Raw genomic sequence first — 14,740 nt, 5'->3', positions numbered from 1 at the left:
AGATCCCACACACAGATCACACATGGGATCACTTACACACACACAGAACATGAGATCCCACACACACAGGCCATACACTGCACGTGGGATCTCGCCCCACACGGGTCACACAGGGCACAGGGACCCGGCCCACCCCTGGCAGTGCCCGGGGCTCCCTGCACAGGCAGGGGATGCAGAGCACACCCTCTGCACACACGTTACACACGCGTGACCGCCCCGCCGGCAGGGCTGGGGCTCAGGCCGGGCTGGGCACTCCCCGGTGGTGCCTGGGGGTGTCGCGGGTGTCCCCCCCCGTCCCGGCCCCGCAGGCTCCCCGGGCCCCGCTGGTGGCAGGGCCACGTGGCAGCTCGGCCCCGCCGCATGCACGGGCCCCCCCGGCCGTGACTCACTGCCCAGCAACGCCGGGGCCTGCCCGGAGCTGGGGGGGCCTGCCCGGAGCTGGGGGGGCCCCCCTGCACCTCCCTGAGTCCCAAACCCCTGCACTCCTCCCCAGTCCCCAGCTGGAGCCTGATGCACCCATCACCAAAGAAAAGCCCTTTTATTGACGCTGGGGAGGGCCCGGGGGCAGCAGGGAGGAGAAGGAGCTGGGGAGGTTCTCAGAGAAGCCACCATGGCCCCCAGCACCTGCAGAGGGGGGGCTGAGCTGGGACCCCCCAAGCCTTTCTCTCCTTTTGTTCCTAAAGTGACAGCAGGGCATGAAACTCCAAAGGGAGGGGCTGGGCTGGGCTTTTCCTTGTTCACAGTGAGCTTGGGGTGCGGAGGGGGTCCCACGCGCCTGGCCAGGCTGGAGGGGAGGTTTTTCACTCCCAGTTCAAATCCCAGAGCAGGTTTGGGGTGAGGGAGCAGGGGGAGAGCAGGGAGGAGAACACAGGATGATCACACGTGGGCAGCTCAGGGTGCTGCTGGGGAGCAGGGCCAGGATTCACCGCTCCTGCTCATGTCAGACCCTGCAGGACCCCAGAATTACCCTGATGAGCTTCTCCAATGAAATGAGCTTGGGGAAGGCCAGTGTGGCAGGTCCAAGGTCACAGGGAGGGAGGCAGGGAGGGAGCACAGGGGGGAGGTAATTTTTTAATTTGTTCCCTGAAAATTCCCGTGAGGGATTTGTCACACCCCAGAGCCGAGGGAGGAGGGCTCAGGGTGGGATGGGACCCTTCCTCCCCCCACCCAAGGGCAGCTGGGGGCAACAGGGGGCAGCTCCACTGCCGAGGGACTGGGGAATGGCACTTCACTGAGAGAGAGAGAGAAATAAAGAAGAAAAAGCCACGTGTCGCTGGAAGAGCCAGGCAGGAGCTGGGTGGGCTCGGGGTCTGGAGCAGCCCCGGGGGTCTCGGGCCCCCCAGCAGCCCCCTACTCGATCAGCTCCACGTAGTTGGCGGGGAACATCCCAAAGTGGCCGTCGGGGCCGAAGCCGCGCCACCAGCCCTCGTCGATCATCTCGATGTTGGTGATGATGTTCTCGGGGTCAAAGGAGATCTCGGTGTCATCAGCTGCAAGGGGACACAGGGGCCAGTGGAGTCAGAGCACCTGAGCCACCCCAGCCCCGGGGTCCCAGGGTAACAGGGATGTGGAGCTGCCCCGGGGCTGGAGCCCCTCTGGGAGAGCTGGGAATGTTCCCCTGGGGCAGAGAAAGCTCCAGGGAGACCCTCCAGGGCCTGGAGGGGCTCCAAGAGAGCTGGAGAGGGACTGGGGACAAGGGCAGCAGTGGCTCAGAGGGTCTCACCAGCTTGGTAGTCATAGAGTGCCCGGGCACAGAGCCCCTTCCCTGCCAGGTCCGGGGGCTCCTGGTACTCCACTCTGTAGCCGTACTTGGCATCGTCGGCTTGCTCCTTCAGGAGGGAGAGGAGAGCAGGGATCAGCAGGAGGGGAGAGAACAGGAGTGCCCAGCAATGTCCATCAGCCCCCCCAGGCCTGGGGAGCTGGGGCTGGAGGGTCTGGGTGCCCTCTGGAGTAAAACCTGGGCTCCAGGGAAGCTGTGCCACGGGAGCAAAGCAGCTCTGAGCCCAAGAGCCAAGGTGGCCACGTGGCTCAACACCATCCCTGTCCCTTGGGATCTCACCCCAGTGGAAACACCAGGGGCAGAAAACGCCACGGGATCCCTGCTGCAGACAGAGGCTCATCCCCCAACACACAAGCTCCAGCTTCTGAAACCTTTCTGCCAGAGCCTGAGCTGGCTGAGGTTCGCTTTCCCCAGGAAAGGCCGAGGGGAGCACTGAGCCCATCTCCTCTGGGATCCTTTGGAACCTGCTGGACACCCCCTGACAAGCTCCAGAACAAGAAAACGCTTGGAATGCTGATGGTTTGGGGAGCACGGAACAAACCAGAGGGGCAGCACAGCACAACCCCAGGAGCAGCTGGGACGGCCCAGAGGGGCAGGGAAGCAGGAGAAAGGAGGCTGAGATGAATCCTGTCCCCACACTGGCTCTGGGAAGTGGCACTGACAGCAGCTGGAGCAGCCCTGGGGTGCAGGGGGTGCCAGGGACTCAGCACCAGTGGCTCGACTGGGAGCACTGGGAAGGGACACAGGAGCACCCTCTGCCACACTGGTACACCGAGCGCCCTGAGCTCTGGGGTTCCACCATTTCCAATGATTTCAGCTCAGATTTTAGTTCCAGCCCATCCCAGGGATGGGACAAGCCACACTCCCCCCACCCAGACCGGGGCCCCCAGACTCACCTGGGGGGGCTCCTCATAGATGGCCGAGGGCTCGGGGGGCTCCTCGTACAGGTTCTCCTCCCCGTGGGAGCCCGGCACACCAGAGCTGTACCCAGAGTCTCGTCCTGAGGAGGAACCAGGGCTCGGTCACCGGGGCCAGCCCCTGTCCCCTCCCCTGCCTGGGGTCCCCGGGACCCCTGCCCAGCCAGGGATGGAGCGAGGAGGGGTCTGGGGAGCAGCGGAGAGGACAAAGGATAGATCCACCCCGGCGGGGGAGGGATAAACCGGCTCAGGATGCATAATTGCCATGGAGGGAGGGGCTGGAGCAGAGCCTGGCCAAGAGCAGCATCTAGTGGCGACAGTGGCCTGGGGACAGCGGGCTGGAGCCCAGCACGGCCCTGGTGGGGAGCTGGGGGCTCTCTGAGACCCCAGCCCAGCCCAACCAACCTGTGCCTCTGTGATCTGGGGACAGGGCCAGCCCTCAGTGCCACCCGCAGCACACGGGGAGAGCTCTGGGCACAGCCAGCCCTGCCCTGGAACCAATTCCTGCCCAGAGCAGTGGGCAGTGCCAGGGCAGGGACACCCCAGTGCCAGGGCAGGGACACCCCCCGTGCCAGGGCAGGGACACCCCCCGTGCCTGCCCCAGGTGCTCCAAACCCCAGTGCCCAGCCTGGCCTGGGCACTGCCAGGGACATCCATGGTATCGCCTGTGCCAGGGGCTCACCACCCTCACAGGGAAGAAATTACCCCTAATTTCCAGTCTGAATTTACCCCTCATACCCAGTCTGGATCAGCACAGGGAACCCTGGGATGATTTGGGCTGAAAGGGCCCCAAAAGATCCCTCCTGCCTTGGGCAGGGACAGCTCCCAGTGCCCAGCCTGGCCTTGGCACCCCCAGCTGAGGACAGGCAGGAACCATCCTCATCCTCACCCTCAGCTGAGGACAAGCAGGAACCATCCTCATCCTCAGCACCACCCTCAGCCCTGGCTGCAGGCAGAGCCCAGGGGCAAAACCCAAACGGGATCTCCAAGCAGTGCCCAAATTTGTGAGAAATGCAGTGGAAAGAGGAGGGGGAAAGCCCTGGGGAGAGCAGGGAGCCAAGCACCAACCTGCTGCAGGGCCTGGGGAGGCCGGGGGGGACCCCCAGACATCCCTGCTGGGGGAGGCAGGGCTGGGGTCCAGCTCCTTCTGCAGGAACGGGCTGCTCAGCTTGCCTGAGGGGAGAGCAGGGGCTGCTCAGGGAGGGACCCCCAGACTGCCTGGGCACCCACAGAGAGGGGAAGGGGCTGCTCAGGGGCTCCCAGCCCCCCTGGGCACCCCCACGCTGCTGCCTCACCCTCCCAAGCAGGATTTTCCAGCTCCAACCCTGGCTGTGGGAAACAAGTTTGGCAACTGGTTGCAGCAGCAGCCAAGGGGAAATTTAAAAATTAAATGAATGAATGAATAAATTTATTTTTGGGGAGGAGGGAGAGCTGGAGCCTCTGGCTCTCCGTGGTGGCTCTGGGAGCACATGGAAGGCCACAGACACCAGACTGGGAGGGGATGAAGCAAACTGGTTTCTGCCAGTGCATTTCCTGTGGCAGGAGGTAACTGGGCTGCTATCTCCTCATCTCCACATCCAAACCAACCAAAAGCTGAGCAGAATTCCTGGACCAGCCCTACCAGCACCAGGACTCCTGCCTACCCTTATCTCTGATCAACTCCAGGGCATTTATCTGCCTTTCCTCCATGAAACACCTCAAAGTCATGATCAAAAAGGCATTTTCAACCATCAAAACCACCAAAAAAGACACTTTCCCAGCGTGGCATCCTCTCCTCTCCCACCCAGGGCGTGCCTGCCCAAGGACAGGATCCCTGCTCCTGGCACCAAGTGAAAGTGATTATTCTGATCAATTCAAGGTGCTTTGGAGGGGGCTGGGCTGAGGAGGAGGAGGCAGAGGCCGTCACCCAGGGGTGTCACGAGTCACAGCCACTTCCTCAGCTCTGCCCTGCAAACTTCCTGATTTCTGTCTGAGAGATCAGATCAGGCCCTGCTGACAGCACCAGGCTCTGCCTGGCTGGGGCAGTGCAAAAATCTGGGTGAAATTTCATTCAGTGGGGATAGATTGCAATAATGATGGTTTCCTGATGTTAACTGAACATCATTAGATTGAACCCTAATTAAAAAAAAAAATAAAAACAACAAACTTCAAGGCTCAGAAGGGGAATCAGAGTTTGGAAATCTGATCTGTCTTTGTGATCAAAACTTGGCTGGGGCTGGATGCAGCCCAGCAGAGAACAGCAGTGAGCTGCTGTGGCCCCTCAGTATCGCTGTGCCACTGGGACCCCTCCTCGAGCAGAGGGACCTGGGGGGGCCTGGGACTGCCCCCAGCCCCTTGCAGTGCCCCCAGCCCCTTGCAGCGTCCCCAGCCCCTGCCCTGTCCCAGGCCATACCTGGCTGTGCTGGCAGCCCCGTGTCCCCCGGCCCCGCTCTCTCCCTCTGTTTGAAGATGTCTCGGGGGTTCACGGCTCTCTGTGCGATCAGCGTGGCCGCCTCCTGCCCAGGGAGGGGGGCCCAGGGTCAGTCAGGGCTCAGGAACAGGGGGCAGGCCCCAGAGAGCCCCCCCTGCCCCAGGGACAGGGCAGTTCCTCACCTGGGCTTTCTCCACCGACTGGCTCCTCCTGACGCCCCGGCGCGCCTCATCCTCCTCGGCGCGCTCCTTCTGCACAGGGCATGGGGACAGGGACAGGGCTGGGCCCCCAGCCAGCCCCGCCAGAGCCACCTGCCCCCCTCGGGCCCTCCTGCCCCCCTCGGGCCCTCCTGCCCCCCTCGGGCCCCAGGGAGCTGCAGTGCGGGGAGGAGGAGGAGGAGGAGGAACCCTGGGTCTGCGAGGAAGATGTGGGAATTCTGGGCTTGGTGTCACGGGGCCAGGGAATGATTTTGGGTGGGAAAACCCCTGCGAGCAGAGCCCCGGTGCTCCCCAGCACTGCCACAGCCACCACTGCCCCGTGTCCCCAGGTGCCACATCCCCACAGCCGTGACATCCCCCAGGGACGGGGACTCTGCCCTGGGCAGCTGTGCCAGGGCTGCACAGCCCTTCCCATGAAGGAATTTCCCCAATACCCAACTTAAACCTCCCCTGTGAAACCTGGGGGGCCATTTCCACTCGCCCTGTGCCCTCCACCCTGGGCAAACCCCGCCTGGGCCAGCACAGAGCTCACCCACTGCTGCTGCTCCCTGTCCCTGCTCTCAGCCTCCTGCTGCTGCTGGAGCCTCCTGTGGGGACAAATGGGTTAAAAAGGAGCATTTGAGACCTCGCCCCACTACCCCAGCTCCAGGAATAGCCCGTGAAGGCCATCTCTCGCTGCAGGGCCAGACAAGGTGCTGCAGTCACCCCCGAGGGGAGGAGCTGCTCCAAGCACTGGGAGCATTCCAGGGAAATCTCCTCCTTGGGGACGGGGACATGAGCAACTTATACGGGAGCTGGGTGGGTTTCCCTGGAGTCATCCCTCTGGGGCTGGAGCTCCCCGGAGCTCTGACACCCCAAAAACAGGGCCATGGGTGCCAGGCAAGAGTCTGGGGAGCAAAACTGGGAGAGTCCTGGGGAGGATCCATGGGCAGGGAGGCTCAGGGTGATGCTGGACAAGCAGCCAGGGAGATGCTCCCTGCACAGCTGCATCAGGATCCCCTCAAATCTGTTCCCTTAAAGGAGATTTCCTGCAGGAATCCCAGCATGGGAAACGCACAGGATATATATACCTAGCAAAAACTAATAGTAAGGTTAGGACTAAGTCTTTTGTCCTTGGGTGTGTGTGGCAGCCATCTTGACATCTTCAGTGTCATGCTTTTTATAAGCTACAAGAACATAAAATTTGGTGGTGGGTGATTGGTTGATGATTTAGCATCATGGTTTGTACTTTTGTTTGGTTTTTTTTGGGGGGGGGCGTTAGTTCTGGGGTTAATTCTGTGTTTGTTTGGGGGTGGTTGTGGAGTGAGGATGACAGCTGGTCATTGTTTTTGATACTAGGAAATATAGAGGAAGGTTAATTGAAAGTGTATTGATGACAAATGATTTGGATAACGTAGGGATATATGGTTTAACTATTTGACAAAAAAAAAATTAAAATGTCAAGATAAAAAAGATGGATGTGTAAAATGGAATTTAAATACTCGTTCCTAGTAAATGATAAAACCAGCAGCACCCTGGGCACCCTGGAGGGCAGGGCAGGCTCTGATTCTGCTTCCTACTAGCGTAAGGAAGGCTACTGCAATTAATATTGGATTAGCATAGGAGAGGGCTATGATGAGGTTGATTAAGAGAGGGTAGTTAGTCATGGAGATGGTTTGGGTTAAGCTAGAGAGAGGATTTGAACCTCTGAGTTAAAGGACTTAAGCCTTTTGCATTTTCCGAGCTCTGCCACGCTTGCTGGCCCTTTTCTCGGACCTGGTGCGGTGTGATGGCCTTTTGTAATTTAGTTGTTTTCATTGCTTAAGGCGAAGGCTTGCCTGTGGTACTGGCCTCACTTTTCCTATCCTTTCGCACTGGAAGAGCTCATCACGGACAGAAACCGACCCGGCTCGCTCCGGTGTGACCCCGACCCCGAACCCCGCTCACTTGTGCTCCTCGATCTCGCTGGCCCGGGCCTGGCAGAGCCGCTCCCGCCCCGCCGCCTCCCGCAGCTCCCGCTGCCGCCGCTCCTGCTCCAGGCGCTGCCGCTCCTGCTCCGCGCGCCGCCGCTCCTCCTGCCGCCGCTCCTGCTCGTCCTTCTGCGGGCACGGGGCACGGGCGGAGCGTGGGATGCGGGCACTCGGGGCTGGGGGACACTGGGCTCACGGGCTGGGGGATGCGGGCACACGGGGCTGGGGGATGCGGGCACACGGGGCTGGGGAACACTGGGCACACGGGGCCGCGCTGGGCACACGGGGCTGGGGGACACTGGGCTCACAGGGCTGGGGGATGCGGGCACACGGGGCCGCGCTGGGCACTCGGGGCTGGGGGACACTGGGCTCACGGGGCTGGGGGATGCGGGCACACGGGGCTGGGGGATGCGCTGGGCACACGGGGCTGGGGGATGCAGGCACACGGGGCTGCGCTGGGCTCACAGGGGTGGGGGACACTGGGCTCACAGGGCTGGGGGATGCGGGCACACGGGGCTGGGGGATGCGGGCACACGGGGCTGCGCTGGGTGCAACAGGGCTGGGGGATGCGGGCACACGGGGCTGCACTGGGCACACGGGGCCGCGCTGGGCACACGGGGCTGGGGGACACTGGGCTCACAGGGCTGGGGGATGCGGGCACACGGGGCTGGGGGATGCGGGCACACGGGGCTGGGAACACTGGGCACACGGGGCCGCGCTGGGCACACGGGGCTGGGGGACACTGGGCTCACAGGGGCTGGGGGATGCGGGCACACGGGGCTGCGCTGGGCACACGGGGCTGGGGGACACTGGGCTCACAGGGCTGGGGAACACTGGGCACACGGGGGGGCCGCGCTGGGCGCACGGGGCTGGGGGATGCGGGCACACGGGGCTGGGGGATGCGGGCACACGGGGCTGGGGGGCTGCGCTGGGCACACGGGGCTGCGCTGGGCTCACAGGGGTGGGGGACACTGGGCTCACAGGGGTGGGGGTCCCGCTGCCAGGGCTCAGAGCCCCCCGGCTCTCTGCACCCTGGGGCACCGGGCAGGTCTGGGGGACACAGTGGGTCCCAGGGACACAGCACATCCCAGGGTACACGCTGGACCCCAAGGACGTGGCACATCTCAGGGACACACAGCACATCCCAGGGGACACGCGGTGGGTCCTGGGGCACACAGCAGGTCCTGGGACTCGTGGTGGATCCCGGGGGGGACAGTGGATCCAAGGGACATAGCATATCCCAGGACACACACCAGGTCCTGGGACTAATGGTGGATCCCAGGGCACTTTTCCAGCCGGAAAGTTCACACGTTATTGTTTAACCCCATAAAACCCCAAGGTGCAAGGAAGGAAGCAGGAAGCAGCCCTGCAGAGTCAAAGCCCAGTCTCCCCACCCAGCTGGGGTTTGCTGGGAGCTGGGATTCAGCCCAGAGCCAGGGGCAGCCCTGCCCTCCCTCCCCGAGCCAGGCCCAGGTGAGACACAGGAGCTGGAGCAGCACCTGCAGCCCCTGCTCTGGGAGCACCCAGGGCAGCAGCTCTGCCCTTCCCTGGTCCCTGGGCCCAGGCAGGACTCAGAACAAGACTGGAGAGCAACCTCCAGCTAACCCAGACACCCTGTGCTCCGAGGCTCACGTTCACCCACCTCTGCTTTGGCCCAGAAATTGTCCTTATCGACCCTCTTGATCTCAGACATGGCGTTTGTCTTCCGGTACACAGAGCCCTGAGCAGACACAGACAAAGCACCTTTCTTGTACCTTTTGTCACAAACCAGCCCAGTCTGGGACCTCCTGGATCCATACCTGATGCTTTGTTTAAAGGAGGGCTGGGTGAGGCCAGCCATGTGCACATGGCCAAAAATGGGGAATTGCTGGCCCTGGCACAGGTGGCTCCTCCATCCCTGGAGTGTCCCAGGCCAGGCTGGATGGGGCTTGGAGCACCCTGGGATGGTGGGAGGTGTCCCTGCCCCTGGCAGGGTGGCACTGGATGGACTGGAACCCCTTCAGGTGCTGGAAGGGGCCCCAAGCTCCCCCTGGACCCTTTTATTCCCCAGGCTGACCATCCCACAGAGGGGTCAATGCCCAGGGTGCCCCTTCCACCGTGGGATCAAAGTGCTCCCAGAGGCCCCCAGAAGCTCCCCCTGCCCCAGCTCACCACGGGGGCCTGGGGCCCCGAGTCCTGGAACTTGCTGCTCTCCTTGTGGAAGCTGTAGTTGGCCCCCGAGGCCTTGGCCACCTTCTCCACGATGAGCTCGGGCTCCACGTCCTCCTCTGCCCGGGCGTTGATGGTGACGTGAGCCCCCTGAGCAGGAGGGGCCAGCGGGGGCTCAGGGCTCGCCCTGGGAGCCCCCAGACCCAGCAGCTGCCCCAGAGCTCCCAGGGCAGGGAAAAGGAGGAGACACCCAGGGGCATCATTTGGGCAAGGGGCTCTACAGGAGAACGTCCTTGAGGGTGGCATGGGGGCAGAGGGGGGTGGTCTGAGGTCCCTCCCCCCCACAACATTCACTGAGGGGGGGCAGAGCAGGCTCAGACCTTCAGGAAGTTGGCCACAGTGCTGACGTGGTTGGCGCAGGCTCCTTTCCTCACGTCACTGACACCTTCACCTGTCTGCAGGAGACACCAGCAGCTCACCTGAGCCCCGCCCCAGCTCACCTGAGCCCCCCAAGGCACTGCAAGGGGCTCTGAGATGCCCCAGAGCTGTCTCCTCTCCAGGCTGGGCACCCCAGCAGTCCCCAGATCTGTCCCCACCCACCCAGGGCTATCCCAGCCATGCCCAGGGCTGTCCCCAGATATGTCCAGCTGCCCCCAGGGCTGTCCCCAGCTGTCCCCACTCGCACAGGTCTGTTCCCCAGGTGTCCCCAGCTGTCCCCAGGTCTGTCCCCAGCTGTCCCCACTCACTCAGGGCTGTCCCCAGCTGTCCCCACTCACTCAGGTCTGTCCCAGGTGTCCCCAGCTGTCCCCACTCACCCAGTTGACCAGGACGTATTTGGGCAGCCCCGAGTTGGGATCCCGGACGCGGCAGAAGCCGTACATCACCTTCCCGCTGTTGAGCTCCTCCACCATCTCCTCCAGGCCCCCCTCTGCCCCGGGAGGGAGCACAGGGGTGGGCCCAGCCTGCTCTGAGCCTGGGGGAGCAGCCAGAGCCCCCCCAGAGCCCTCCCAGCCCTGCTCCTTGCAGGTTTCCCCCTGAACTGTGGGGCTGCCCCCAGCCCGGGTTGGCTCTGAGAACACAAAACCTGAGCATTCCCCACCCAGCCCCAGCAGCCTTCATCACCCCCTTCCTCTTCCTTAGGCCTCCCCAAACCCACCATGGGTTTGAGATCCTGGACCCCAACCCCATGAGGGCGAAGGGGAAGGAGCTGCTCAGAGCCTGGATGCATCAGGAGCTCGGTGAGAGCAGGCAGCTCCAGCTTGGCCCACAAAACCACGCTCAGGAACACCCCAGGGAGGGGGAATGGGGCTGGGGAGTGCTGGAGGAACTGGCTGGGCCTTGTTCCTGCCCTGCAAGATGGGAAGTAGAGGAGGAACCAAAAGGGTGGCACGGGGCAGGTCCTGCTGGAGCAGCATTGTGGAAGGGGCTAACAGGGAGCTTGTTAGCTAAAGGAGTGAGAAGAAGCTGAAAAGCAAGAAGAAGCTGATAAAAGGCTCTTTCTAAGGCTGTAACTAAAAAGACTGAGAGAAGTGAAGAACTGAAAAAAGATAAAAAAACTTTGCAGCTAGACAAAGTATTTTTAGAAACTTAGTTGAAGTCGCTGTAACTTTTCACTAATAGTGTTATGTTGACTTATTGTGGCCAATAGTTAGAGTAGAAAAAGCATAAACAATTAGTGAGCGTATAAAAGGTCAGCCATGTTCAATAATGAAGAGTTGCCACCTGAAACTGCTTTGTAGTCTCTGCTTTGTGTCGTGACCACCTCGACAGCCACACACCATGGAGAAAGTGCTGCCCCAGCACCTCCCTCCCTGTCACACCCACCTGGAGTGGTCCCAGAGCTGCTTTGGGGATTTGGGAGTGAATCCCAGAGGGAAAATCCCACTCAGGGCTCAGGCAGGGACAATGGGAAGGGAACAGATCGCTCCCACTACACCAACAAACCACCAGGAAAGGAGGAAAGCCACCAAAAATGCACACTCTCATCCCAAAACCATCCCCCCAGAGCACAGCTCCTCTGTGCCGGGCTGCGTGAGCCCTGGAGAGTGGGAGAGGAGCCACTGGTCCTTATCAGCCCAGGCAGGAACAGGGAGCCCAGCACAGCTCACCCTGCTCTGCAGAACCACCCGGATCATTTCCTCCTGCCCATTAAATATTCACGGTTTGCCTCTAAATTTGGCTCCAAACCCGGCAGGGAAGCTGGGGGTTGGAAGCCTGAAGCTGGTTGGGTGAGGGAATGCTGGGAGGAGCTTGGGGCACACCCTCTGCAGCTCCCCAAAACTCCCCAAAAACCCCCCAAAAACCTCATTTGGGACCCAACAAGATTCTTCCTCAACAAAACTCCCCAGCACCAAACCCCTGGCTCCCCGGGCTCCACCAGACCCAGGAACTTCCACGGGCTGGGAAAAGCTCTTGGAAACTGGGGGAGAAGCTGGGGAGGGATGAGAGGATGCAAATCCCAGCCTGGACATGCTGCTGCTGCTTCCTGGAGGCTTCAGCTCCCCAGGCAGGGGTGTCTGGGTGGGAATCAGCAGCCGGACACAAAACAAACGGACAAGAATGGCAGGAAGGAGGGAATTGGGCACGAGGGGCTTTGGGAGCGCTGAGCCGGGAGCCCTGGCTGAGTGAGCGGCTCTGGGGCCGCACGTAGCCCTGCCCAAATCCGGGATTTAAACACCCCAGGGGTACAAGGAGCAGCCAGGATCCAAACCTGGGATCCTCTGGAAAGGAGGAAAAGGACAGGGAAGGGGAAGCAGAGCTGGCAGAGAGGCTCTGCTCCGAGTTCCTCGCTCCAAATCCCCCCAGACACAGCCCCCAGTCCCCAAGGGCACCCCCAAAACCCCCTCGGGGACTAAAACCCCACAAAATCTCAGGCAGGTGCAGGGAGGTGAGCCCGGGAGCCCCCCAGACCCCTGAAACAGGGGGATGGTACCCCAAATCCTCACCTCCAGAGCCGGCCACTCGCAGGTCATTGCTGTTGCCTTCATAGGTGAACAGAGCCCTAAAATTAAGGCAGAAATGGGATTTTTAGGCAGCACAGTGCTCATCTGGGGTGTTCTCACAGCCCCGGTACATTCTGAAGTGCAGAGCACCCCAGGGACCCCCTGATCCCCCCGGGGATCCCCTGATGCCCCCCAGAGACCCCCAGGTCCTCCAGGGACCCCCTGATCCCCCCGCAACCCCTCTCACCCACCCCATATCCCCCCACATCCCCCCGCCCATTGTCCCCTGCCACCCCCCAGCCCAGGGACCCCCTGATCCCCCCGGGGACCCCCTGATCCCCCCCCACCCCGGGCCCATCCCCGGTTCGCTCCCATCCCCCATCCCCTCCCCATCCCCCACCCCGGCACCCCCATTCCCCCCTTCGCCCCCTCCCCATCCATCCCCCTCTATCCCCTGGCCGCCCCCGGTGCCGCCGGTCCCGCACCAGTCGGTTCGGCTGCCCGCGGCCACCACGCTCCCGTAGGCCTCCTGCAGCGCCCGCCCGTTCTTGGCCAGGTTCAGCGCCATGGCCGCGCCCGCTCCGCCCGCCGGCAGCGCCGGCCCCGCCCCGCCGGTGATACCGGGACCGCCCCCAGGCCCCGCCCTGCCGGTACTGCCGGCACCGCCCCCGGCACCGCCCCGCCGGAGCTACCGGTACCGCCCCCGGTAATAACGCTACCGCCCCCAGGCACGGCACCGCCCCACCGGTAATACCGGCCCCGCCCCCGGTACGACTCCGCCCCGCTCCTGGCACGGCCCCGCCCTGCCCATGTCCCCGGCCCCGCCCCCGGGTCTCCCCGGCGATGCCGACCCCGCCCCGGAAGCTCTCGGCTCCGCCCCGGACAGCCCCACCCCATTAAGCCACGCCCACAAGACGCTACGCCATGCCCACCACTTGCTAGACCACGCCCCTGATAGAGAGAGCGCCCCTCAAATAGCGCAGCGCGCCCCCCAAAATAACGGACCCCCGCCGAAAAGGAGACCCCCCCAAAATCAAAGAGCCCGATAGGGAGACCCCCCCAAAATAACTGACCACCCCCGAAAAGGAGACCACCCCCCAACAGGGAGACCCCCCCCAAAATAACGGATCCAGACAAGGAGACCCCCCCCAAATAACAGACCCCGACATGAGACCCCCCCCCCCCCCCCCGAGCAGACAGACGCAGCCCTCGGGGCAGAAATTCCCCATTTCTGAGGATTTCCCTCATTTCCCACCTTGGGGGGGGCACATCGGGGGGCGCCTCGGAGCCTGCAGCTTCTCAGTTTAGCCCAAATCATCAAAATTGTGCCTCTCACTGCCCCGGGGTGATGGCCCTCCCGAAGGGGTGTTCTGGGGGGCTGGAGGTGGCCGGGGGTCCCGGGAGGTGGCCGGGGGGCTCTGGGAGGTGTCCCCGTGATGGGGACATTCGCGGCTCGTTGTCCCCCTGCCCTCCCCCGCTGCCATCGCCCGGCTGGCCCCGCTCGGGGGTGCCCCTCCATGGACCCCCTTCTCTCCCCCTCGAGCCTTCCCCCACATTCGGGGCTCCCTAAAGCCGGGAGAGCAGCAAGGGTGGGGAGATTTGGGGGAGGTTACCCCAAAATCCCTGCGGTGTCTCAGCCCACCCACCCCGCGGGCTCGGGGTCACGGGGAGAGCGACTCATCCACCTCCAAGAACGGGAAAATAACGGGGGTCCGAGCTCTCCCCACCCCGGGAGGGTGAGGCAGGGGTCACCGAGCCCCCCAGTTTGTCCCCAGAGGGGGTGACAGTCCTCGTGTCCCCAGTTCCAGGGGGAAAATGTGTCTGGGGGGTGGGATGGGGTGGGAGATGGAGAATGGAGCAATGGAGGGTCCTGGGGTGTCAGATGGAGCCACCTCGCACCCCTCACCCCTCCACCCCACGGATCCCCCACCCCACGGATCCCCCAGAACACCAGGTGTCACCTCCCCGTGGATGGAACCCACTGAGGAGCCTCTCCCGTGCTTGTAGGACTTATAAAAATGTTGGGAAACACCCCAAAACTGCAGGGCTGCCTTTTTTATGATTTCTGAAGTCACAGGAAGTTGAAGTTTTGGGGCACCTGGGGAGCACCGGGTGGCACGGGACATTCACCCCGACATGTGCCCTGCTGGGATCCAGCCACCTCCTCACACCTCGAGTGTTCATCCCATATTATTTACGGGAATATATGGGCAAAAATAATGCATAAGGGGATCATTTATATTTTTTAGCATCCCGGGACTCACCCAGACCCCTGGACACATCCACACCCCGACTCCATGAGCCCCTAAACCAGGAGCGGTCCGGGAAGAAGGGGCAGATGTGAGCTCCCCATTCAGCACGTGGCTGGAAATGTTA

General features: G+C 62.5%; 1 protein-coding gene across 2 annotated transcripts; it reads right to left on the bottom strand.

Annotated features, from left to right (window-relative positions):
* Positions 1-519: 519 nt before the first annotated feature.
* On the bottom strand, positions 520-12,971 carry DBNL (drebrin like). Of its 2 annotated transcripts, XM_036396806.1 has the most exons (14): positions 12,850-12,971; positions 12,368-12,423; positions 10,238-10,350; positions 9,803-9,877; positions 9,426-9,572; positions 8,917-8,994; positions 7,252-7,403; positions 5,858-5,912; positions 5,290-5,358; positions 5,090-5,192; positions 3,766-3,870; positions 2,677-2,780; positions 1,724-1,829; positions 520-1,490 (listed from the first exon to the last, which is right to left on the bottom strand). In XM_036396806.1, exons 1-14 carry the CDS (start codon positions 12,930-12,932, stop codon positions 1,351-1,353), a joined length of 1,386 nt encoding a protein of 461 aa, XP_036252699.1. In that variant the 5' UTR covers positions 12,933-12,971; the 3' UTR covers positions 520-1,350. The 2 variants fall into 2 exon arrangements, with proteins under 2 accessions (XP_036252699.1, XP_036252700.1); XM_036396807.1 differs by lacking the exon at positions 3,766-3,870.
* Positions 12,972-14,740: the final 1,769 nt, after the last annotated feature.

The sequence above is a fragment of the Molothrus ater genome, chromosome 28, assembly GCF_012460135.2.
Source record: "Molothrus ater isolate BHLD 08-10-18 breed brown headed cowbird chromosome 28, BPBGC_Mater_1.1, whole genome shotgun sequence".
NCBI classification, from domain to species: domain Eukaryota; kingdom Metazoa; phylum Chordata; class Aves; order Passeriformes; family Icteridae; genus Molothrus; species Molothrus ater.
This window is presented reverse-complemented; position numbering and strand designations above follow the sequence as displayed.